We start from the raw sequence: 27,113 nt of genomic DNA, 5'->3' as shown, positions 1-27,113 counted from the left end.
AGACTGTCAAGTTAATTGCGGATCATATCCAGATAATTGTTTATGTGAATATCAATCAATTCCTGTAATTTAAATTTTAAATGTATGTTTAGAGGTTGTCTCTGTTTGGCTAGAGAAACACAAGCTCAAATTAAATCCCACCAATTCTGAGATGCTCTGGATTAGCAGGCAACATAGACTACTGATTATCCCCCTACCTCCTCCCCCCTTTCACCCTCCCTGGACAACTTCTTTTGGGGCAAACTGTGAAACCTACAAAAGGAATAGTGAGCCTTGGGGGTAAGACAAGATGGTTAGCTTGGGGTAATGTCTCAAAGTGGTTTAATTATGTGCACACCTTGACAGGAATGAACCTAACTCATTAGCCATAGTAGGCAGAGTGTGATCTCAGCTTTCAAGGTTACTTCTGATGCCCTTCTTAATACTTGCATTGTGCCAAAGAGAGCTGCCTCTTGGGGTTCACAGGATGTAGTCTGTACAGATAAACAGGTGAATTGTAAAACCAGTGTGTGGGCACACGTACGTGGGTATGTCAGCTCGCGTTTTATGCGTGTACGTGCACGCGTGTTGCAAATGTGCACACGAGTTTATAATGGACGTGCGCATGTGCACGCAAATGCCGCCTCCAGCGTGTAAGTGGGAGAATTTTATAAGGTGCGCACGCCGACGCAATTGGCCATTTTCCCAGTACATTCCCAGTTCGCCCAGGTAAGGAATAGGACTTCCTAACCCCCCCAAGTTAAATAGCCTCCCTGTTACCCTTTCAGCCCCAAGCCTTAAAACCCCTCTACCTAACCTTGTTTTTTTTGTTTCAGGACTTGCACACCATGCATAGCAGATATAAAGTTACGCAGTAAGGGCCCCCCCCCCCGAGTGTACTTGTGAGCGTAAATGCTGATGCGCTGTATTCACTGAGAAAATCAGGAATGCCCAGGCCACGCCCACACCCTTTAAAAAAAAAAAAAATTCTGCACCTTTTAAAATCTGCGTGGCGTGCGCTGGCCCAACATGTTCGTGTATCTCCCAGCTTTGGCGCACGTAGGGCTTTTAAAATTCACCTGAATATGTCTAGACGCACCTGAAAGTTCTTTGCAATCAGGCCATTAGAACCTAATACTATTGTGACAATTTCGGACTCTTTCTGCCACGTTTTCTTGGTTTCTGACTGCATCATTTGGTGTTTGAGGATCTTCTGTCTCTCCATATGGTTCACAGCATAGTCACTTGGTACTGACAGTGACATCAGCAATGCTATTCTTGTGCTTTTTCTCTTTTACCAAGCTTTTTATCTGTTGGAATGGGAATGTTCCAGTTGATCACAACTCTACATTCTCTTGGGATTGTGATCCCAGAGCTTTTCTAGTTATTATGATGTTATGGTTTTACTTTTTACACAGTTTTTAGTGAATGAGCCATGCCTGTATACAGGCCTTCTGACATGCACTTGATATCTAGCGATGGGGTGTGAAAACCTAATTCTGTTTTATGGTCACGATGACTTTATTTAGCATCACTTGTCCTTGGTTTCATATCCTCCTCTTTTGTTGCTCTTCTGTTGTTTTGCCATGATGTTATCAAAATCTGTTACTTTTTTTATATTCTGCTTTTCGGCACTTCAAAGTGGATTACATTCAGGTACTGTAGATATTTCCCTGTCCCCAGAAGCCCTCACAATCTAAGACCTAGGTTTATCAAATTGTTATAAATAAAGCAAGATATATCACTGTAGGAGGGTGAACTAGTAACTTGAGGTGAGCTTTTTGGTGGTAGTCTAGGGTTTGGGGGCAGTTTTACATGCACAGTGGGGCCGATGCAATACAGTGTGCTCAGCCGAGGCACTGTATAACCCGCAGTCGGACGCGAGATAAATAGGCGCTAATCCACCCCCTAATGTAATAGGGGGATTAGCGCCTATTTTAACGCGCATCCGATGCGGAGTGAATGACATAACGCTCATCACATGCAAATGCATGTGAATGAGCCTATTAATCATGCCGAATGCAAAAGGATAAATGTGCGTCTCAGACGCACATTTATCGCTCAGATATTAACGCCTGCCTGCCTAGCTGAGCGCATTGAAAAGAAGTACAGAAAAGCAGAAAAAACTGCTTTTCTGTACTTTTTTAAAGTAAAAAAAAAAATGAATAAAATAACTCGGCAGAGCGCCGATTTATGAAGAACAACGCCAGTAAACTCGGCCTCGGTTTTCATCACCGGCCGTCTGCCAGTAATGAAAAAGGCCGCCGATAAACTCGGCAGCCGTTTTCATTACTGGCAGACGACCGGTGATGAAAACCGAGGCCGAGTTTACCGGCGTTGGTCTTCATAACCGGCAGCTGCGGCGGTTCGCATTAGCAAGGAGGCGCTAAGGTCGTGCAAGCGACCCTAGCGCTTCCTTCCTAGCGCGACCCCCTAATTTCCATATTACATGGCGCCCCCCTCCCCTTCCAGGCGCCATGCGTGCATTAAGAAAGCGGGCGCTGAAAAGTCAGCGCCCGCTTTCAGCGCACATAATAGCATCGGCCCCAGTGAGACGTACGAACAGCACAGTACACATCAGTGAAGATTTGATGTGATTTAGCATGAGGAAAGCTAGACAAAGATGCAATTTCTACAATGTACTCTCGTCCAAGCTTGACATGATTCTCTGAAGCTCAAAGTTAATTCTATCAGTCAGGAAGATAAAGGAGATTAGAATGTGGGATCATCATCATCTCTCTTGTCCTTAAATGTTCTCCTTTACCCAACAGTCCACCTAGCTGTCTCCATTGTCTCCACTCAGCCTTTAATCTTTCTTTTCTCTCATCATTCTCCCTTTCCCCCCTCAATCATCCACTCTCTGGATTACGCCCCTAATCTCACCTTCTTGGTTCACTCCTTCGCCCCCCCTCCAATCCTTCTCTCTGGTTCTGTCCCAGATCTCCCCTCTGCCTCTCCTTCTCCACAACCCCCTCCACTCACACACACACACACACACACACACACACAGTTTGCTCCCATGTGCAATTCTCCCTAGTTCTTATTTTCCTTTTCCAGCTCTCTCTCTCTCTCTCTCACACTCCCTTTCTCCCAGATTCTATTTGTTCCCTTTAAATCTCCCCTCCCTCACAATGCGATGTCAGCCCTGGGGCCCCTGGGTCAGCTGGCTCCTGAACCCTGCTGGCCGTAGCTCCCTTCAATTCAGCACTAGCACCTGCAGCATGGAAATGTTTTCCTGGGGGGCCGGTTCTTCCAACAGACACATTTATATTCCCAGTACAACCCAGCCAGCTTCCAGCACTGCCCTTCCTAGCTCCCTCTAGCTCTCCAGCATGTGCAGAGCAGCTGCACTCTGACCTCTGCCAGCTCGCAGGCTGCATAAACTCCTCTCTAGGGAACAGGAAGAGATGTGCATGTGTTTTTGTGGTTCCTGCCCTGACTTCTCCTTGCATACTTCTATAAACAGAAAGCAGCATTGGAGATACTAATGCTGAATGAAGGGAAGCTACGATTGGGGGGGGTCTGCCAGCCCCAGCATTCAGGTCCTGGATGACTTGGAAGCAGTGGGGCTGCAGGCTGAGAGGCAGGAAGGGGCTGCAGACTGCTTGGATGTTCCCAGCAGAAGCGGGGAACTCGGGCTGTCTGAACTTGGTGGTGCTCAGGTACTGATGCTATGCCCCCCGGTATTTATCTATTTAAATATTTTAGTAAACTTTTTTGGGTGGCAGACTAATACCATTATTTTGCCAGACATCAGATTATAGTGAAATATACTGTGGCATGTGCGTGGGTTTATTGAATAACATAAATATTATAAGCAATTGTACATTTTCTTTTCCTTTCTCAGGGAGAGAGAGGGTAGGATTTCAAAAAGAATTTTTTGGAGTAGTTAATTTACTCTTAACCTGAAAAGAGATTGGCTTCTATGCAGGACCCTACTTCAGTACTCTGCAACCCTAGAGACCTACAAAAAGAGCACGAGTGAAAACGCTTTTGGTAGTCCAAGAGGGGAAAAAAATGGAACATTTTGATAAGCATTTCAGAAATGTTTTTGGAGATTTCCAGTGTCCCAGCCCACAAAACATCTCTAAATAAGCGTTGCTCGGCATGTAACACAGCCTGCCGCCCAGAAGGTAGAATTTTACAGGACAGAGGTTGTTGCATTCGTCACTGCCCACTTCTAGAAGCACTGTATTTATTTTATGTCATTCCTGCTTACCTTCAGCTAGAACTGACAGAGGATAAATTAGAATCCAGAGCGTGTGGTTGATCCAGGTCAGACTGCGGAATTGTGTTCCTATTACCAATAACATATTATACGTGTATCTGTCCAGGGGAGAACAAAAAAGAAAGTTACTGGAATTTTATTTTGCTCAAAAATAACAAGAAAATAAATCAAGAAATGTAGAAATCGTGTACAATATATTGAAACACAAAGAAAAAAGCTCTCAGAATAAAGCTAGGAGATAAAGCAATAGAACCCCCAAATAGGCATGCTGATATTTTAAACAAACCAGATTATAATTCTGGTTTTAAACATCTGGTCTTTGGGTTGGCTGTGTTGGGCAGGTTAAATAATACAATTTAAGGCAACTCATAGAACTTTGCAATACAATAGTATGTTTTCATGGTAGACTAAATTAGTGAGTCAAGAATACAAAACATGTGATTACAAAACAGCTTGTTGGCCAACCTGTCTACACCAAGGCTTCCTGTATTAACTGCTGCTCCAGGGATGCAGTCGGATTTGCCAACTTCAGTCCTGCTGATATCAGCTCCTTCCTTGATTTGGCTAAAAACCCTCCAAACTTTTCCTTGCTTTCCCTTTCTCCAGTTTCACTGCTCTGGTATATTTCAGAGGGACAATAGGCCATCTGCCCATTTTAACTCCTCACTTTGCCCTTAAGAGTTTTTGGAATAGATGTTGGCACACATGCTATAGAAACCACATCACAATGGCAGATATACCATGGACAGGGAAAGTGAGAGTATTTCATCTACCAGTGGTTAGTGACTGGGATCTATCACTAAGCTTCTCACTGGAGTGGATATGCCCTCTGTCAATGCTCCATATACTTTGGCTACTGAAGCCTTTAGCTTCCGAGGATATCTCCAGAATAGTGGCTGCAAAAAGGAACAGCAGCTATCTCTCTATGCAGACAATGTCTTGCTGTATGTTGCAAACTCTCAGAGTTTAATAACCCATCTAATACTAGAATAACCCATCTAATACTAGAGAAGTATAGTTCGGTGTCAGGGTATAATATCAACTACTCTAAATCCAATGGAAAGGAATCTGTAGGACAAGGGGGTAGGTTCAAGAACAATAACAGAAGGTTTTGGGGGGGTTTTTATGGAGAGGGTGGTATATGCCTGGTTTGCCCTCCCGGAGGAGATGGTGATGACAAGGATTTAAAAAAAAAAAAAAAAAAAAAAAGCATGGGATGATCATAGAAGATGTCTAGAGGCATGAGAAAGATAATGAAGGCACTGAGCAACAGCTACAGCTCAAAGCAGCAGTAATATGGCTGCATAGTGTTTTCTGCACAGAGCATTATTTGCAGCTCTAAAGCGTTCCATGTGGGAATTTGATCTACTTTGGATAAATGTGCATAAAATCATTCTGGGCCTTAAAAGATTTCTATCTGCTGTCAGTTACTAGGTTACTATGTTAAATCCATGTTTCTGCCAGGGTCGGGACCAGTAGATAGACTGGTGTTTCAAAGGTATAATTTCAGATGGGTGATGGAATCCTTCAAATATTTGGGTCCCTCTGAGACTACTAGATGTACAGAAACTGAATTGCCCTACTTTTACTGCAGAATGTATTAATACTATTAAAAAGAGTGCCCTCCTAGAATTGATTCTATTCTTATTTCATATGATCTATTCTGTTCTACCTGTGGAGAAGCCATAGATCAAGTAGTAAGATATGCAATAAGAAACCAACAAAATAAGGCAGAAAGATACATAAAATATCTCAATTGTATTGCATGCCAGTGGTCTGAGCTACCTGGGTGTTGGTTTGGGAATAGAAAGTTATATGCTTGTGTGTTTATCGTTTTATTGTTATTTGATTATTTATTTGTTGTACACTGCTTTGGGCAATCTTCAAACTGGAAGGCAGTTTATAAATAATTGTAAATAAATAAATGAATCTGCCTAGAATAGTAGAGGATGAAAAATGGAGATAGCAAACTTGACTTGAATGAGGAACAATATCCTGCAGATTTCACAGCTAGGAGACAGCCTTACCTAGAGCAACAGAGGTGGGGACAAGCAGGCAGACTGGGTCCAATTATCTGCTCATTTCTATGATGTAACCATACATGAGTTTTATTTGCAGACAGTGACTTCAGTTTATGGTCAGTGTAAATATTTCAGCTATCTGGAAAACCAGACTTGTTTGTGGCATTTAAGGACTGGCTTTTACAAGCCATAGAGTAGAAGCAGAGAGAAGAGCATGAAGCCCTTAAAATGGTAGACCCCGGGTTAAACATCTGCCTCAGCTTAATATGAATGGAATTCTCAAAATATTGAAAATACTGATAACTTCCAGTGAATTAAGATTAGAATAGCTTTAATTTTATCTACTTTTTTAATATATAGATTGAATTTGATATATACTATTTAGGTACCTTATTGCCAACAGTTTAAATAAAATATTCTTTGCTGAGAAAACTTGTACACACAAGTATCCTCAGGTATAGCCAATCCCATCTAGAATCTATGTTCAAGGAATAACTTAGCTGTTTAGATGGTCTGTAGATTATGGGGATCATCTTTTGGCACAGTTAGCTCTGAAGGTGGCTCTGGAGGCCACTGTACTAAAGTGTGTGTTAACTTTGTCTATTAATGCATGTTAATTATCTCATGTTAATGACATGCAAATGAGTTGTGTAATTTGGCTAGCTTTATTAAAGTTACATGTGAATGCAGATGTTATTGTTTTGTGTTAACTAGTCTGCTGTCACTTTTTAAGATGTTATTTTTCTATGTACTATAGGTAATGAGCCATTTTGCATAGTTTTACATCTCATTATCTTATTAGCACAGGTTTTTGCATTAAAATTTGCATGAAGTAATCCAAGTCCATTAAAAGCACTGTTAGTGTGCATAAACTAGATTGCAATAGCACTTTTAATGCACATTAATGCTTGCTAAAGTGTTTGCACACTTTTGTGTGAGTGCAATTGTAATTGAGTGGCTAAATATCTCTTTGGACAAAGGAGCTCTACGCTGGTTCTTGGCCACAAACACGTCTAGTTTTCAGCATGTCCATAATGAATATTCATCTTATACATTTGCATATACTCGCTCCAAGTAATAGGCTAATGTGCATATTTTGGTTAGTCTGAATACTGGAACAGTTTAAGGCTTCTCCTGGTCTATACATTAAATTTTTTCAAAAGAAAATGGCATATCCTCCAAACAGATTACTTTTTATGTCAAAATTAACTACAAACAAATGATTTCATGTTTCGCTTGTCAAACAGAAAGCAGTATAACTAATACAATAATTATTAAAACACCATAGGGCTTACATACTAAGGGTTTTTCCCATTTTATGTCTAAGGGAAAAATGTTTAGCACATTATTTAGGGTCTTAATTTTTCAGCTGAAAAGTTCCTAAATTTAGGTCTTCAATTCATTTGCCTAGATTTAGCTGCTTAAGTAAGCACTGATGTTCAGCATGGGGCACTCGAGAGCATAAGAGCCTAACTTCCTGCTCTCCCATGCTAACTCCACCCTCATAGCTTCCTATCGGTTTAGGTTGCCTAAATTTAGTATCTCATCCCTAGTCCATTTTCAGAGGAGCTGCTCCCGGTGCCGCCCAAAGTCAGGCTCCTAGATCTTTTGAACTCTGGCCCCTTGGCACATAAGGCCCTATATTATCTCACGTCTTCCATTTGAGTACTGCACTTCCCATACTATAAAACCGTTGCGCAGTTTAAATTTCTCACCTAATTACATCCCACAGATTCCACAGGAAAAATACAATGCACACAATGGCTTTCCCCTGCACTTCTTCTTGGCTGGAAATCACTACAAACAAAATGACCAGTCTCTCGGTCACCTAAAAGGCAAAAGAAGAGGGAAATCTTCAACAATTGCATTGCCATTGGCCACCAGCAGTGGAAAATGGGGCTGCATTTCTGTCTAAACATACAATAATGTTCTACTGTCCTGAAAGTCCAAAAGGAAACAGCTAAAAACAGCTGTAAGATGCTGCAATTCTTGTGGGAGATGGGTTAAGCAATGTGAGTGCCTGGTATCAATGGCCAGAAAATAATTGTCCCAAAAAAAATTATAGTTTTCATTTCTTTTTTTGAAAGGGAGAGGGGAAGTGAGTGGAAAAGGAGAAAATCTCCATTCCTTGTTTTGGTTTTTTTTCAGTTTATAAGAGACGGGCAAAACAAGTGTGATGTAGGATTCTTATCAAAAGCCTTGTTTATCACCAAAGTATTTTCTGTTCAGTAGGTTCCAGTGGATCATTATCCTAAATCTTATGCAATAATTAATAAAATTCACGTAAATAGTCTCACTGGCAGCCCTGTATTAAATGGTGCTAGTCAGTGCTACAAGGATGGATGCATGCTTTTTTGCCTTGCTCTAGCCACCAAAATTCATGTTTTGTTCTTCTCCTAGCAAGTAAACTTCCACATACCTGCAAAAGCCGGGGTAAAAGCTGATTTTGCTCAATACCAAAGAGAATGTGCAGCAGTTCCAGCGCAGACAATGACTGACAGAGGCGCATCACCAGCCCCATGGCATAGAACGTGTCGGCAAATGCATCTGGTTTCACAGAAAACACACAAGAGCACAGTTGCTGCAAAGTGGGAAGCACAAGTAAGAACGTACAATCCCTCAGTCCTGACCCATAAATAAGTCTTCCAGTGTTTTCAGTTGTGTGACAGGTGTTGGCACCCCCTTGGGGTCAGCCACTAGATGGCCCTAAGTTCCAGCTTAGAACCCTTACATCTAGGAGCCTTCCATCCTTTCGGCCCCTCCCAACCTGGAGGGCTGTGGTTGGTTGCCTGCTCCTATCTAGTGCAGCCATTTTAGTAAGCAGTGGAGTCATTTTGTTAGCAGCAGCAGAGCAGAGAGGAGGTAGTTTTCCCACTCTCTGCTGAGGCCCCCTCTGCCTCCTCAGGAAATTTAGTTTGGCAGAGAGTTCTCACTGTACACTCCCTGCCAGAGGACCTTTCTCCTATTTTGCCGGATTCCCCCTTGGGACTCCCGTGAAGGGGCTGAAGACCTGTGAGCCCACTCTACATCCTAGGTGAGGCAAGCACCAGTGACAGTAGCCAGCAGCGTGAGAATTTGATGGCCAAGATGTTTCCTGATTTTTTTCCTGAAGGGGATGATCTGTGGAAACCTTGCACCCTTTGGAGAAAGCTCCCCCGACACAAAGGACAAAGACTAAAGACCTATGAGCCTTAATCTACTCCCTAGATAGGGCAAGGATCACTGACAGGATTCCAGAGCTGAGATAGCCTCGTTCCCAGACTCTAAAACCTTCTCCTGCAAGAGACGTCACCAGCATCAACACTGAGGAGAAGGATCAAGATTCTGGAGTTTCCCCAACTGGATCTCCACCCTGTGGGACCAGGAACAGGCTGGGTGACCATGAACAAACTGGGTTCATGTAGGATTTTTCCATATTTGAGGGGACCCCTTCAATAAGATTCTCATTTGGCCAACTGGGAGAGCTTTGTGCCCTTTAAAATCACCATGGCAAGTTTCACCCAGATATCTGAGATAAAGGACACCTACCCAGAAGAGGAAAAAAACAGCTTTGTACGACAACAGTAACTTCACATTTATGGGGAAATGGACTTTAATTTCATTGTTGAAGAATCAGTAAATGTTTAACACCCAGTGCCTTACCCTGCCTGGTTTGTCCCAGCATCTCACCCCTTGAAATGCCACAGCTACCACAACCCGGAAAGGAACGCACCACTGCCTGGGCCGTAAGCAAAATTCTGCCCTTGGGGGGGGGAGAGAGAGAGAGTGAAGTGATGGGAAAAGTGCTAGCTGAGCACTTGTGTGCCCTTGGGACCTAACACCCTCTCTCCCTTGTATTTTTCCAGCAATGGGTGGGGGGGGGGGCATTTTGATTCCTCCCCTGGCAATAACCCCACTTTTCTGCGAGAAAGACCATCAGTGGAATATAAAGTCCCCTGGAGCAGGCTCAGTGAGTCAGTGGAGAGGGTATTGCAGAGAAGAATTGGGGGATCACTGAAACTAGAAAGTTCCCCCCTCCCCCCCAGGATCTCAAAGCAAGAGGAGACAGGAGCTTGAGATTCACCCAGGGACTCAGGTGAGGAGTGAAGGAGATTGTTGGTGGACTTCTGCTCATCAGATGAAGTTAGGTATTAGAGAGAAGAGAGCTGAGAAGGTTTTTGGGTGAAGGTTGATTGACCAGTCCAGAGGGAAGGGTGTGTCCCCAGTATCCCAAAAGATTAGGTCAAAGATATTTTGGCCCAGGTGACCAGTTAACAGCGGGGGCAAAGAGAAGGTTTAAGGCTTTTGAGAAAAGAACTGAGACTTTAAGACTTTTGAGGGCTTGGATTACAGGTGCTGTACCATGTTTATGCTTGGGGATATGTTTTCTATCTGACCAGTTTTATGCTGGAGCTGCACTCTAGTTATCCCACCCTCACTGCTGAGGATATTTTTTTCCATAGCTGAAGGTGCAAGGGATAGCAGAGCATTGAGAAGATCTACAATGGACAAGAAATCCATCTGTTTTATTGTGGTAATCTGCTGTATGCTGATTTTAATGTTTGTGATTTTGGCTTGGATCCTTTTCTTACGGTTGCAGTAAAGGCTTTATTTTGACTTTATTTTGGACTTCTGCTGATTTTTTTTTCCATTTGTACTTAGTGCAAGGACCGAATGGATGAACACTGCTTTGAGTCTTGTTTTCTGCCCATTTTGTTGATTCTGGCTTCTATGCTCCTATTCTGGACAGTTGGGCACCCCTTGGAGATTGCTGAGCTAGAGTGTGAACTTGTGATTCTGACAGTGACTGAGCATGCCAGGAGCCCCGAAAGAAATTCTCTCTCCCCATCTGGACTTGGACCCAGACCTGTAGACCCGCTGGTTGCAGCTATTCACCCAAACGGGGGACCCGCTACACAGTATTTCCCATATTTCAGATAGGTAGCAAAAGTTATGACTAGAATAAGCTGTTTGCCAATCAACTTTTTATAGGATGACAATTACCCTTGCTGCAGGTTGTCCACCGAATCCACAGTTTGACAAAATTTATTTTTTTTTTTAATTAGAAGCAGTTTGAAACATTTTTCTCTATATGATTAGCAAAACTTCAAATGTTTTGCATATGCTAGGATAAACCACGCCAAGTTCAGAGCACTGCACTCAACAATACCATGAGTCTCCCAACCCAACCATATTGTCAAGTGCTGCAATTTAGGAAATGATCCAGAGTTTCAAATCCCTGCAGTGGACTGACATCCGGTCACAGCAGTGTGTAAAGCTACCTAAGCTAATCCAAAGGGATTCAGGAATCCCTGCAGTGCCCACTACTAATCAATAGTGTCTCAAGCAAGAAAACGTCGAAGATGTTTCAACCCATTGCTAAGAATATCCCTCTCCTTTATGCCCTGGAGGCAAGAAACCCACAGACATAAAGGCGGAGGTCGACACATGGGGTATGGGAAAGAAATCATGTGCGTTCATATCCACCCCTACATTCCTTCTTGACTAAGACGCAGCACAGTGCGTTGGAGATGGCCCTTCAACATCAGCCATTTTCTTAGCTTGTATTAACGAACGCACATGCTGTGTGTCTAACAAATGTGAGCTGGAAGAAAAAAATCTAGGATTCCAGCTGAAAACCGTAAGCTCGGTATCCTCCTTGAGCTCCTGCTACCTGAAGTAAGTGCACCTTTCTACCAGGGAAGCTAGCACGCCTCATTTTAAAAGTATGCAGCTTACAATATTCTTGGCTAGCTATTTATTTCTTTGAAGGAAGTTGCACCATCTTCTATTAGCTCCTTCCACTGCTACCGCTAACATTTTTTTTTTTTTAAATGTACCTTCGGTATCTAACACCATGCTGTAAATCAATTGCAATTTAAATTGTTTTTAATACATTTTTTTGAGCTGCACCAGCAGATAGAGCTGTAAGTTTCCTGGAAATGTGAGCAATTGGAAGAAATGGAGAAAATTGGGAAATAATTGCAATACAGTGAAAGGTGTAACCATACATTTATTACATAATTTTGCTTGGACAATTATGATGTAATCTGATGTACGAAATGTATACAAAAAGCAATATTGCAAAACACAGACATAAAATCCACATCCGTAAAATGGTTATGGGCTACGACCGATACATTGTCGAAGCTGTGAAACATGGGGAGCACAATCTGTGAGACCTGGTTAACGCTGATACTGAAAAGCACAAAGCAGTTAAAACATTCCAGGGGGAGGATACGGGAACTTTGTTTATCTCTAGAGGAGCAGCCTGACCACTGTTCTGCTAGCCCTGAAGAACAGGCTTGGATTTGCCAATGGGCACACTAGGCCTGTGCCTAGGGTGGCAGATTTCTTGGGGGGGGGGGGGGAGGGCAGCAGGCCAGCTGAAGATTTTGCTGTGTCCCAGTTCTGCTGAACCTCACTCCTCAGAGAACAGCCTCCTGCTTCCTGCTCCAACCCCTCCCCTTCCAGTGCAAAGAACAGGGAGGAAGAGGTGAGGCTGGAAAGGACAGAGCAAAGAAAAACTGCTCTGCTCCCCTATGCCAGGTCTTCCCCTCCTGTCCTGTCCAGGAAATGGGAGGAAGGGCGAGAGACCAGAGCACACAGCAGAGAACAAAGAAAAGTCACTCTATTCCCTTAGGCAGCCCCTCTCCTCCTGTCATTCAGGGATATAAGGAGAGGAGGTGACCCTGGAGCAGAACAAAGAAGCCTGTGCCTTAGATGCTCTGCTTTGCTGTCTCTTCTCTGGAAAGGGGGGGTGGATGGTGGGCATCAGTACCAACAGAACCTAGGGGCAGCAAAAATCCTAAATCCATCACTGCGGAAGAAACATTTGTACCTTTCGAGAATATTCACTACTGCAGTGGTAATCTTCTGAATCTATACCACTGATTTTAAGAAACTGTACAGATATCTTTCCAGTATGTTGGCATTTGAGTGCAAATGGTTTTAAAGCTCGTGACTCACCTTGTACTCTGGTTTGTATTGGCGGGATAGAAATACAATAGCATAAAAATAAATGTATGTGAACATTTTTATTTTTCACAACCTGTACTTCTCCTTCCAAAATGCTGGTTCTTTTTTACATCGCTACCAGCAGGAGCAAGAAAATCAATTACATCCATCTCATTTGATCCAGTAATTCCATCTATTGGTTATGAGGTCACAGGTGACGCCACTAGCACTGCATGAACCAATCAGATGTCAGGATGTATGATATGATTTGTGACCTTCTTGCTACAATGACTGCTCCTGGAAGTGGAAGGAATTTCACAGGGAGCATCTTATCAGGACATTTTTTAAAAAAATACAAGGTGAGAATTCCAGCATGCCCTGTGCACTCTAGAAAGGGCCGATGCAATAAATGAGCGCGGAAAGGAGGAGCTCAGTGTTGAGTGCCCGCTTTCCTAATGCTCGCCCAGGCAGCTCTCCTGGGTCCGCGATGCAATATGTAAATGAGGGGTCGCACTGCCAAGGAGGCACCAGGGCCAAATGTGCACCCCTAGCGCCTCCTCGGCAGCGGGTGTCCAGGAGAGGTGGCTATCACAGGTTAGGAAAATGGACGCTCAGTTGCACAAGCATGCATTTTCCTAACTGGTGCACAGCTCGTTAACTGAGCGTCCATTTCCCTATCCTGACTGCCGGCACTTTAAAAAAAAAAAATTTTTTTGTAACCTTTTGGGTCCTCCGACTTAATATCGCCATAAAATTAAGTAGGAGAATGTACAGAAAAGCATTTTCTGCTTTTCTCTACCCTTTTTTGGGCTGCTCAGAAATTAATGCCTGCCCAGAGCAGCGAAAAATGTGCGAATCAGGCGCACATTTTAGTTTTAGATTTGGGGAGAGTAACTAATAGCCTCATCAACGTGTATTTGCATGTGATGAGCGCTATTAGTTTTGCGGACTTTTGGACACGTGTTTTGGATGCGCTAATCCCCTTATAGCATAAGGGGCTGAGTTCGTGTGTCCAAAACACGCGTCCAACCGCGGGTTGAACAGTGCGCATGGCTGCTTCAGGCTCTCTGACTGACATTCCAGTCTCTGATATAATTGAGAATATTGTATTGTAACATGTACTATATATTACCTTTTCCAAATGAGAGAAATCGTGCTGTCATATTTGTAAATATCCAAGAATGTCCACAGAACTGAATTAGATAATAAATGAAGAGATAGGTCTTCATTGTATGCCTCCTACGACAGAAGAAAAAATGCATAGGACAATAAAAAAAAATATTTTTATATTGCACTCTTTAAAAAAAAAAAAAAATCGGAGAAACAACTATATAGTACCTGAAATGATATTACAGTTTCTGGAAAAATAAGCAGGAGATGGGAAATGCAGAGAAAGTCAGAGGCAGATCTGAGTCAAGAGGTCTGGCTGGTGGTGTGCATTTCAAAGAAAATCCCCAAATCTCATCCACCTGGCTGACTGAATTAGTGACTGAGCCGAGTTTGGTGAGCAGTCTGCATCCAGAACTGAGTCAGGCAAATATTATCATGTCTGTTAGGCTGCAAATATTGGGCTCTTCTGATGAGGTAGACTGATGTATTCTTCAACACACCAAGTAGAATATTTGTTACGCAATTAGGGGTGAATTTTAAACGGATTGCTCACGTTAAAAGACGCATGTATATGGGCCGCGCATGAGCAACGCGTATTAAAAAAGCCACAAATTACACACGTATATGCACGTGTGAATAAAAAAAATGTGGCGGAGATGGGGCGTTTTACACAGGTAAATCCGAATGTGAAATCCAGTGACCTCGGCGTAGGGCATTCTGTTAACTGAGCCGATTTACTGCTGCTCTTGATAGGGAGTAATTCTGCATAAATCTCCATTTAGAACTAAAGCAACAGGGTGAGGGGTCTGGGTTAACTGGGGGAAGTGCAGGCTGAAGAATCAGAGGGTCTGGATGACCTTGAGATGGACTGGGCAACTTGGAATGTCCTTCATGCTAGCATGTTTTAAAATCCGCTTACTCGCATGCATTAAAGCCAACAAAGTCCTAAGGAAGAGATGCAAAATACGTTTGCTCCATTAACCACTTAAAATTAGAAGCTCTCATACACGAGGTAAGCGTACTTTAAATTATACGTATGTAACTGTGCACACAACTTAAAATTCCAGTGTATGTGTGCTTGTGCGGCCATAGGCGTGTGCATGGGCGCCCGGAAACTCGTTTTAACGTTACCGTTCCTGTAATGAATGTAAAAAAAAAAAAAATAAAAAAATTTAAATACCAGAAAACATGGGAAAGAAGTTGTAATTTGTATTCTTCATGATACAAAATCACTGACTGTTAGCCTTTGGCTAACCTTCCTGCTTAACAACCCTCGGCAGGCTAACCTCCTCCAATCTGTCTTCCCTTCCACTTCTCCAGTACATCAAATGACCGGACTGAAATTGTTAGAATGTTGACAAATATGACCATAACCTTTGTTATGTAGAACTTACAATATCAACACAATTTCTTCAGTTTAGCGTGTCATTGTGTTAATACTGGTCTCACTTGCAGACTTAGGACCAGATTTTCAAACGCCTATGCGGGCCGGGCCTATTTTCAAAGGCCCAGCCACGCGCATGTGTCCCGGGGCTTCGGGGGAGGGGGAGGGGATGGGGTGGTCCGGGGGATGGGGTGTGGCTAGAAGCGCCCGGCACAGCAGCCATTTTCCGCTGTGCTGGGGGATCGCATCCCGGCAGGTTGCCCGTGCGCACATCCTGGGCCTGCCCCGAGGCAGGCACACAAGGTAAAATAAAGATTTGGGGGAGGCTAGGTTAGGGCTAGGGAGCAGGGAGGTTAGTGTAGGGGGTTGGGAACTTCCCTCCCAGTCCGCTCCAATTTCGGAGCGGACTGGGAGGAAATTGAGGAAGGCAGTGAGCATCGGCGTGCGCAGGATGCACAAGTGTGCATCCCCTTGCGCACACCAACCCCCGATTTTATAACATACGCGCGCATGTTATAAAATTGGGCGTCCATGTGTGCGCACATTTGAAAATCTACCCCTTACCATGTAGGGTCCAGTTGCCTTTGAGCTGCTGTGCTTAAATTGGCAATGACTGATTCTGAAAAGCATTTACTCGATTAAAACTGGGTTTTACTGGAGTAAATGCGCTTTACTCAAGTGGGCTTTTGAAAATTGCTACAGTATAGGCCATTCAATTGTCTATAGGATTTACTCGAGTAAATGGCTTTTGAAAATTGCTATGGTAGTCTGTTATATTTACACGTGCAACTCCTTTGAAAATTAGCCCCAGTGTGTCTAGCACAAAACTGACAACACCACCGCCGTTATAATCATCTACCATCTTAACACTTCATTCTTCAAAAGTTTTTTTTTGTGCAACAGAAAACGGGGCGACAGATTTTTTTGTTTGTTTGTTTATGCATACAAAGAACTTCCCAATGCCCAACTTACTTGCATGCCTTTAACAATAGGCTGAATTTTACTGAGCGCGAACTCTGTCCCTTGCCCTGAAGCTACAGTACGCCCCTTCCTGTCATCCGGCTGCATCTTACAGCATTAGCACTGCACACAGGAGAAACTGCAAGGAAGCATGCATCTTCCACATAGACAGCTTATTTGTCTATACCCTGCAAAAAGTACTTTGTTTACCTTCCTGCCTGGAGTGAGCGAGGGGCAGTGCTGGCAGAAGTGGGTGAGCAGTCCTGGTGTCTGTCTGGGGGTGGCTGCCCTGTGCCTGGAGTGGAAAGGACGATCCAGCCCTGCACTAGCAGCTGTTTGCTCTTCAGAAGGAAAAAGGCGGGCCCAGCCCCTGTGGTGGGAGGAGGGCAGGGCCAGAAGAGACTACAGGCAGGGTGCTGGAGGTTGAGTGGTGCTACTTGTCCGTCTGGGGCTTCAGCCAACTTCGGTATGCAGTGGCTTTCTTCCCTTGAACAGTTATCAAAAATGAGAAGGCAAATATAAATTTCATCTTTCTCTTTGAAAAAAAAAAAAATTGGCATCATTATTATTTTGCCTTTAAAAAAAATGTTCAAATGCTTTCAAATTTGGATGCATGAATTCCAGTTTACACTTTTTTTTTAATCCATAATAAAATGTTTTAGTTGGGTTTGGAGATTGTGTACACAAGTATATCTAATGCATATTCATTGTGCATCCCCTAAAATCCAGACTGACAGGGCAGACCTTGAGGAATGGGAGGAGAGAATTTTCCCTTTGTGCTCCCTGTACCAAAAAGAAAATTTGAATGCTGATGTCACCTCAATAACAGCCACAAAAACGCCCTCCACTATTGGACATTGTCGTACAAAACAAAACCATGCAAAATAGAAAATCAATGCCTTGTGTAAACAGCTTACCATACCAAAACAGCCCTAACCCCCTGGGACTCACCCAGCCACAAACTCCACCTATGAAAAGGCAACAGTGTGAATATTACAATATTAATTAGAGTATTATAATATCAGTCAGGGCCAATGCTAGCTCTTTTGCTATCCTGTGCAAACTACTATTGTGTTGCTCCCCCCACCAAACACACACACTTCATTCAGTCTCTGGTTCAGGCCTGGCCAAAAAAAAGCCCAGCTCCTTCCAACGACCTAAACATTAAAATCTGACACCCTCTTCCCTCCAGGTCTTCACCCCCTTCCCAGGAACCCATTTCTGGTGCAAAAGTATTAGGTGCCCTAAGCAAATCTGATACCCTTGCACCCCTGCCTCCTGCTCTCTCCATGTACACAGTTAAAAATTATGGGGTAGATTTTATACATGTACGCCTGCCCGTACTTTTGTTCACGCACCAGGTGCAAACAAAAGTATGCCGGATTTTATAAGATACGCGCATCTTATAAAATCCGGGGTCGGCGCACACAAGGGGGGTGCACCTTCTGCGCGCCGAGCCCTACGCGCGCTACCTGTTCCCTCCCCCCACCTTCCCCTCCCTTCCCCTACCTAACCCACCCCCCCAGCCCTATCTACACCCCCCTACCTTTATCGTGAAAGTTACGCCTGCGCCGATTGGCCACTGCTGCGCGATTGCCCGGCCCAGGAGCGATTTCGGAGGCCTCAGCCACGCCCCCAAAACGCCCCTGGGCTATATGCAATTAGTGGAATCTCATGAAAAACTTCATGGGTATGCAAAACATACCAGTACTTACGTATGATCGCAGCAATAGCAACAAAGTTATCAACAGGTTCCGCTATATATGCATATCAACAACATGGGTACTAACGTGAAAATGCATAGGCAGCATATCCAAGCAGTAATGATTCTCCTCTTCCAGAGGGGCCGCTTTAGCGCCATTTTTAAAGAGATGATTAACCAATGGGATCCACTGCTAAACCGGAAATGATGTATGCTGTTGCTAGGGTAATCATAGCAACGTTCAGAGTAGTTAAATCACAAGCAGATTGTGTTAAATTGCAGGAAGACCTTGTGAGACTGGAAAATTGGGCATCCAAATGGCAGATGAAATTTAATGTGGATAAGTGCAAGGTGATGCATATAGGGAAAAATAACCCATGCTATAATTACACAATGTTGGGTTCCATATTAGGTGCTACAACCCAAGAAAGAGATCTAGGTGTCATAGTGGATAACACATTGAAATCGTCGGTGCAGTGTGCTGCGGCAGTCAAAAAAGCAAACAGAATGTTGGGAATTATTAGAAAAGGAATGATGAATAAAACGGAAAATGTCATAATGCCTTTGTATCGCTCCATGGTGAGACCGCACCTTGAATACTGTGTACAATTCTGGTCGCCGCATCTCAAAAAAGATATAATTGCGATGGAGAAGGTACAGAGAAGGGCTACCAAAATGATAAGGGGAATGGAACAACTCCCCTATGAGGAAAGACTAAAGAGGTTAGGACTTTTCAGCTTGGAGAAGAGACGACTGAGAGGGGATATGATAGAGGTGTTTAAAATCATGAGAGGTCTAGAACGGGTAGATGTGAATCGGTTATTTACTCTTTCGGATAGTAGAAAGACTAGGGGGCACTCCATGAAGTTAGCATGGGGCACATTTAAAACTAATCGGAGAAAGTTCTTTTTTACTCAACGCACAATTAAACTCTGGAATGTGTTGCCAGAGAATGTGGTTCGTGCAGTTAGTATAGCTGTGTTTAAAAAAGGATTGGATAAGTTCTTGGAGGAGAAGTCCATTACCTGCTATTAAGTTCACTTAGAGAATAGCCACTGCCATTAGCAATGGTTACATGGAATAGACTTAGTTTTTGGGTACTTGCCAGGTTCTTATGGCCTGGATTGGCCACAGTTGGAAACAGGATGCTGGGCTTGATGGACCCTTGGTCTGACCCAGTATGGCATTTTCTTATGTTCTTATACCATTCAATGGCTACATTAAGACCATCGGGGTGCATGCTATTAAGCTGGAAAATCCAACGTTGTTTGCGGAGATAGAGAATCTTCTGTGGATCACCCCCACGTGTTGTCAAATATATCCGGTCAATGATTCGCCACCTCAAATCCACAAAGAGATGCTTCATATCTAAGCAGTGCTGGACAATGGGGGCATTAATTTTACCCGTGTTTAGGCAGCTACGATGTTCAGTGAGCCGTGTTCTGATGGCGTGCTTAGTCCTCCCCACGTAAATCTTTATGCATGGATACACAATGGTATATATAACGTGAGAGGTAGCGCAATTTGAATGAAATCAGGCCGTATAGGTTTGTCCGGCCTTATCAGTCCATGCGGTTCCATCCAACGATTGGGGGCATACGGTGCATTTGCCACAAGCCCAATGTCCAAGAGGACCTTCAGATTGAAAGTCAGAATCTATCTGTGTGGACGAGTGGGTGAGCAGATCACATAGATTTCTACCTCTGCTATATGCAATTAGTGGAATCTCATGAAAAACTTCATGGGTATGCAAAACATACCAGTACTTACGTATGATCGCAGCAATAGCAACAAAGTTATCAACAGGTTCCGCTATATATGGATATGCTGCCTATGCATTTTCACGTTAGTACCCATGTTGTTGATATGCATATATAGCGGAACCTGTTGATAACTTTGTTGCTATTGCTGCGATCATACGTAAGTGCATTCCAGGAAATGGAGGGAAAGGGGGTCTTACACTTTCATACTTTTTTTTTTTCTTCGTATATTTTTAACCAGCATGTGCAGGGACAGATTGGTCTGCTGCCTCCTCTAGGCCCTGATTCAGTGCCAGTGCCATGCTGCCCTCCCTTGCAAACCTCTGAGAGTAGCACAGCAGCGCCACCCCCTGCCCTCGGACCTCATCTCCCAGCCCCATAGCCCCAGCAGTGAACCTGTCCTGAAAATCTTGAGCCGGTTAGCAACTCTATCTCCTAGCCTCACATCCTCCTCTCCAACTCTTCTCACATCCCCTCTCACCCCCCCCCCCCATTCAATCTTCTTTCATTCACCCTCCATAGCTAATCCCTTTCCAGCTGTTGCAACTCCTCCTGCATCTGATCCTGCCCTTCAAAAAGACCCTTCTCTAAACATCCCTCGGGATGAGGGCCTGAGCAGTATTTCCCTTTGGGCCCTAGGTGAAAGGTAGATGAGAACTGGTGAGAAGAGAGGGAGGGCTGATGACAGGGGCAACCTTTTTTCTTGGTGTAGAGTCTCCCTGGAACTCTGCTACCATCAGGTAGGTAGTGAAGACGGATCCCCATTGGTTTACATTTTCCCAGTATGGGTTGCTATATGGGTTATGTCCTGGTTCTATAAAAACCAGAAACATCATCTTAGAGTGTGGATTTTTAAACTATCTAAGAAACGGGAGCAGCTGCTGTGCCCGTTACTGTTTTTCCTTTCTTTTAATATTAGGGAAACAGATTTGTGGGCCTTACAGATTAAGGTCTGGGATATGTAAAGTAGAAAAGGATACTCCCTTTTCCTTTTGTTTAAGGATAGTTCCCCCCCCCCCCTTTTTTTGTGAAGTTTGGTAGAAGAAAGTTTCATCCATCCATCCTTCCTTTTTTGTTTGCATTTTTTGAGTCTGGTCTTATTTCTTGCTTTCCACCTAAATTCCCCTTTCCAGAGGAACTTAGACTCCATCATCTGTAGGCTGAACAAGGAATCTGGAACATCTATCCATGTCCTTGGGGAGAAGGAGGAGAGGGAGAAAAGGAGAACAGTGTCAGCCATCTGGTGCTAATCACTTGAAATATCATCCAGATATTTTGGAGAGGAGTTGGGAGGTGCCAGCGAGGGATCATCAAGAGAACTGAGGAGCTTGGAGAAACAGTAAGAAGCCTTCTCAAGATATCTGAACCAAGGTATGAGAAATGGGACTTTGAATTATGCCATCTAGACCAATTCAAGTATTGCAACCAGCAATTTAGGAGGAAGCTCCAATATTGTCCCTAAAATTAGGATGGGATGTGGAAAGAAAAACCATCTGTACAGAGTCACAGATTTATTGGAAGAGGATTACGTAATGGACTGTATTGAACAAGGACCTGTAAATGATTTACTTCCAATTCAAAATCAAGTATCAATAAAGCTAGGATGGAACCACATCTTCAGACCAGCAGGCTTTATACTGTAAATATCAAAGACTGAAATAACAACACTTAGGGCCTTGGCGAGTAATCCTCCCCCTGCAACACACACACACACCTCTGATAGTGAATCCTGGGATGTAGCGGGCTTACGGAAAAGTATCAGAGGAGAGGATACCTTAAACCTTTAAAATGGAAGCATGCCCTTGGACTCCCCAGTAGGATCTCAGCCAAGGGGTTGCATTGGGTAGGTTCAGTGGTGCATAAAGAGAGAGGAGCAGTGGCAATCTTCTCTGGCCCATGCACACCCAGCCCTTCCCTCCATTCATGACTGCAAGCAGCAGCAGCATCGTTAGCAGTGAAAGTCAATACAGGCCTATGAGCCAGCACACGTTCACAGGCCCTGCACTGGGCCCAGTTCCTCCTCATGCAGGGCTTCCTGTTCCCACAGGGGAGGACAGGACCACTGCAGAACCTGGGAGTACGTGCTGGCCCTTCAAGCCCCCCCCCCCTGCTGCCTTCCACTACTAATGCTGCTGCTGCTTCTGGCACCCGGAAAGTGCTGCCATTTGGGGCGCTCATGACCCCCAGCTGAAGGTGCTGTGACCCTATGAAGGGTCCCGACCCACAGTTTAGGATGCGCTGGCCTTTCAGCTTCCTCACAAGGAGGCAGCGGGACATGATCATCTCCACCCCCATCTAGGAAGAGGGAACACTATGAATATTGCATTATTTGCCTGTTTTCTGATTTAATCATTTTTCACATGTTTGCATTGCTTCTGCCTCCTGTGTGTGGGTGTGTGATGTGATGTGTGGGTGTGTGATGTGAATGCTGGAGTGTGCGTGTAGTGTAGGTGTGTGTGGATGCCAGTGGGAGGAGGATGTCTGAATACTGGGGGGGGTAGGAGGGGGTTATGTGGGGTTAGTGAGTGTAGTGGGATGCTGGCCAGAGACTATCAAAGCTGCTTTTCAACAGACAAATGCTGTGATGTACTGCAGTCCTTGAGGCACTGTCTCCTTACAAACCGCAAGAAAGACCTTCAGAGAGGGTCTAGTTCAATCCTTTTCTGAGATCCGTTTGTATGATTTAATTTTAATGGAATCTGACAGACTAAAAGGATAGAGGGGGGCCCGGCACAGTTCCCCATGATTTTCCATGGAAGGAACATTTTTTTTAAAGTTTTTTTTCCCTCCCATATGAAGTGGGAGATATGCGGGCAAAAGGATGCCCTGATGAATTATTCCTTCCTTATGAAACAGCAAATATAGTTGGGGGTAGAGGTGAATAAAAGCTGCATATCTAGGCGAGTAAATAACCCTCTGTGTTTTTAGGAGCAGAGGTGAAGCGGAGCCCAGTAATGGAGAACGTGTGCTGACTCCACCTCCTGCATACTCCAAACGCCTCTCACTGTTTTTTTCCAAATGAGTTTGAGTGTTTTGAAACAGCATAACCAGCAACCAAATGGCCTCTTTTATGACAGCAGATATAGTCAAGAAAACCTGATGTTTGGCCTCTGTCCACCTATATAAGTCCAAATCTCCTGGGAGAAACTAAGCTATTTTCACCCTGATTTTAAGTTTGACCAGGACAGGGACTTGAGTGATTTTTGTTCCATCCAACTTTAGTGTGAACAATAAGATCCAACTGGGGATCAAGAACTAAAAAACAAACTCCACACCCACCCCATCCCCCTCCCTGGACTGATCCACCCCCCTCCCTGGACTGGGCCACCCATCCCCCTCCCTGGACTGGGCCACCCCGCCCCCTCCCTGGACTGGGCCACCCATCCCCCTCCCTGGATTGATCCACCCTGCCCCCCCCCTCCCTAGATTGGGTCACCCCATCCCCCTCCCTGGGCTATGCTTCTTTGCATGGTAGTTTTTGTGATCCAGATCTTGGCCCCTTTATATTGAATGAACAGCATTACTTCTACACAAACATTCCACGTGGTCCCTAACAGCAGTCCTAAGTTTTCATATTTTCTGTTGTGTCATATCAAGCAGGAATAAACTGGGACATAAGCCGGCCACAACTAAAGGAAGCTGCGACCTTCCAGTCAGCTGGCACACCAAGATAAGAGCGTCCAAGTGCAGGAACACACAAGCTGTCAGGAGGCCCAGGGACCTTCACTTGTAAAGCAAATTGTATTTGCTCAGATATTTTCAGAATAAAGGAATTTTTTCAATTCCTGGAATGAGAATATTAAAAAGAATTCATCCCTTATACTATAGCTGTCACATAGGACAAAAGAAGAAGAAAGTCAAAATAGGGGGAAAATGCAGCATTTGAATATCATTTGTTAAGTTGTAATTTTGAATGTTTAGTCAGACGTTTCAAATAATGTTCAAGGCAACTTATAGCATTTTTAGAATTCAGGTAATAATCCTTGCCCTCCAAAAGCTTACATTTAGTTGTGTTAGATTCTGCTTTTTTTTTTCTTATTTTGTAAATAAATTGAATTCCTTCCGATAAAATTGTACTGTACAACAATAGCAGTATATTTTTGCTGTTACTGCTACAACAGTAAATCAATAAAGTCAAAAATTCAATCACAGACAGTAAACAATTGATTACATTTTTCTCTCCATTGTAACACAGCTAACATAAAACTAGCCTACAGCCATAGAGCAAAGAGATCCCAAAAAATCTTTGATGCATAGCTAAGTGAACTGAATTTAATTTCAAGCAAATCACGAGAAAGATCTCTTAAATATTTAGCAGTTATCAAAGATGACATTTGAAAGCATTCCTCTGAAGCTGAATGGCACTTTGGAAACATGAGACAGTTGTGTTGCCATTGCCTGGCTTCCCTATGACGTTAGGCCAAATCTACTCTGTTACTGGTTAGTGTCCATTTTCTCCACATAAATGTACAGGGAAAAATGACTTTACAACTTAAGCATGTTCTGTTCTGAACTGACAAGTTGGTGTCTACTCCTAAGCTTCCTGTTCCCTTGCAGTAACTATTCAATTTCAGAAGGTTACTTTTACTACCCTGTACCTGAGCTGTAAGTCACCCTGAGCCTGGGTCTGGAAAGGTAATTAAATCCAAAGGTTGCTTCCTCGGTGATGCCTCTACCAGCATTCGCTGAAGTGGACCAGTTGACCCTAATGGTCAGATCAGCGGGCTAAGCACCAGGAAAGTCGGGACACAGATCCTGCTTCTTCCACAGATGCTTCTTGAGGAAAAGTTGCTCCACTGCCTCAGGTACCAGCTTAGATAGTAACTTTACAACGAGTGCCCTGGTGCGAGCTAACACACACACTGGAAATTTAAATCATCCATGCAAGTGCACGCATGCTATTTAAAATAAGCCTAGTGTGCGTATTATCTCTAAGGATTTGATCACTATATATTCTTTGACTGGCTGAAGTAACGACGCCATTGATTATTTTTCAGCCTTTAATGAGACACTATGACACGTCACTGACCTCATCACGTTCCTGACATTCAAATCTTTCATTCACTGACACACAAGGACACTGTCTGCTTATAACATATTCATATATCTCCCCAAGCCACGTTAACATTTGATTTATGCCATCATACTGGGAGCTGAGGATCAACAACAACAAAAAAAACCTTTTTACCTAATTGTTCCAAGCTATAACCATTCTGCAAGTATCTACAAAATAATTTTTTTTTAAAACTTTGACTGCAAATAAAATCTTAATCTGTGATAAATATTGGATCCTCCTAATGTATTGCTGGTCTTCCTCCTTGTAGATTAAAAATTTGTCATGATCCTATGCTCCTCTGCTTCAAGGAACATGTGTTATCTTGTTCTCTCAGACATCCAAGCTTGCAGTCTCACTGGTAATGCCGATTGCTCCAAAATTCATACAGCAGTGTCCATTTTTAATGTAAAAACACAAACAAACCAGATATAAGCTCATTACTGGAAGTAATCATGCAACAGGCAAAGTCAAGATAATAAATGTTACAAGTCAATGAAACACACTTTGGGGCAGATCCTAATAGAAGCGGGCAGGCGTACTTTTGTTCGCTCAACCCTGCGCAAACAAGAGTACGCCGGATTTTAATAGATATGCGTGTACCCCTTTGAAAATCTGTCCCTTTTCGTGTAAATGTTCACCCTACTTAGTGGAGGGAGAATGTTATGCACATGAATCACACCTTTAGAAAATGGTGAAAAATCAAATAATATAATCATAAAGTCTAAAATTACACTCCTAATTTTTAAAACCACTTTTTAGAAATTATTATTTAGCATAAAATACTCAACTGAAGATTAATCAGCAAGAAGAGTAGTTACTGCATCCTGACCATGTTTCAAAAACATCTGCGTCAAGGGAAAATAGAAAAGGCCACTACCAACTTTAATTCAAGGTACATAGGCATCCATCTTGTGCCTGTTCACAGTAATTGCCTTACCAGTATTTTCCCAATCAAATCATCATCAAAGCATTTACAACAGGAACAAGTCAGGAACGCGTCACAGGCCTCCTCCACTCTTTCTCAGGCCACACTCCAGCGACAGAGCCCATTCTGGGGGCCTTTCACATACATACGGCACTACCTGAAAATAGATGACAAGAGGCGAGCACATAGGTGTTCATTGGCTGCATGTCTTTGCTTATACTAGAGAAAATATAGTTCCTCATTCTCTGATAAAGACAGTTTTTCTGAGGTCCATTTTCAGCCGGCCGCGACACTGAATACCCAGCTATCCTAAAGTTAGCCAGTTATGCCTAACCAGCTAACTTATGAGAGCCCTACGGGCCAACCAGAGTTAAGCGGCTAACTCTGCCCCCCACCCCATCCCGGAATGTCCCCTATAGCCGGGTAAGCCATTTAAAATGGCAGCATGGGCTCACAACCTAGCTCCTAAAAGAGAGAAGTGTACAAAGGAGAACATGACTCTCTATTTACCACTGTAAGAAGGGCACTTTTAACTCAGGGAGGGTTGAGTGGGGCGCAATGTTATATTGGTATGCCTAGGACACTACAGACTCTTGCTAAGTGAGAAAAATGTAAATTTGTTTATTTTATTTATTTGAGTTTTTTCTATACTGGCATTCGCGATGGAAATCGCATCATGCCGGTTTACAATAAACAAGGTGTGCAGAAAGGGAGAATAATAATAACATTAACAAGTGCAACAGAAAAAGTAGCAGTTACAATATAACAGGGACATAATACAACTTGGAACAGTGAAGAGTTGATATTAATTTAACAGAAGAACGAAAACTGCCCAAACCTGGCAAAGTTATTGATTAGCCTGTTGGGTGGTCAGAGTTGATTAAGATGAATTAAGGTTCAGTTGGTTTCTGGATATGCTTTCATAAATAACCAGGTTTTAAGTCTTTTCCTGAAAGTTGGAAGACAGGGTTCCTGTCTCAGTTCTGGTAGGATGGAGTTCCATAGAGTAGGTCCTGCTGTGGAGAATGCTCTGTCTCTGAGAGTTATGTGCT

At 43.5% G+C, this 27,113-nt stretch overlaps 1 protein-coding gene across 1 annotated transcript in view; it reads right to left on the bottom strand.

Annotated features, from left to right (window-relative positions):
* The window catches only part of HACD4 (3-hydroxyacyl-CoA dehydratase 4), a 34,912-nt gene extending 8,778 nt beyond the window's left edge, over nt 1-26,134 (bottom strand). The window contains exons 1-6 of the mRNA XM_029606898.1: nt 26,074-26,134; nt 16,829-17,104; nt 14,297-14,403; nt 8,648-8,775; nt 7,944-8,056; nt 4,199-4,305 (exon numbers count right to left, since the gene is read on the bottom strand). Of these exons, the coding sequence (XP_029462758.1) occupies nt 4,199-4,305; nt 7,944-8,056; nt 8,648-8,775; nt 14,297-14,393 (445 nt within the window). The 5' untranslated portion in view covers nt 14,394-14,403; nt 16,829-17,104; nt 26,074-26,134. The remainder of the gene's footprint in view (nt 1-4,198; nt 4,306-7,943; nt 8,057-8,647; nt 8,776-14,296; nt 14,404-16,828; nt 17,105-26,073) is intronic.
* Between the last annotated feature and the right edge of the window lie 979 nt (nt 26,135-27,113).

The sequence above is a fragment of the Rhinatrema bivittatum genome, chromosome 1, assembly GCF_901001135.1.
Source record: "Rhinatrema bivittatum chromosome 1, aRhiBiv1.1, whole genome shotgun sequence".
NCBI lineage: Eukaryota > Metazoa > Chordata > Amphibia > Gymnophiona > Rhinatrematidae > Rhinatrema > Rhinatrema bivittatum.
This window is presented reverse-complemented; position numbering and strand designations above follow the sequence as displayed.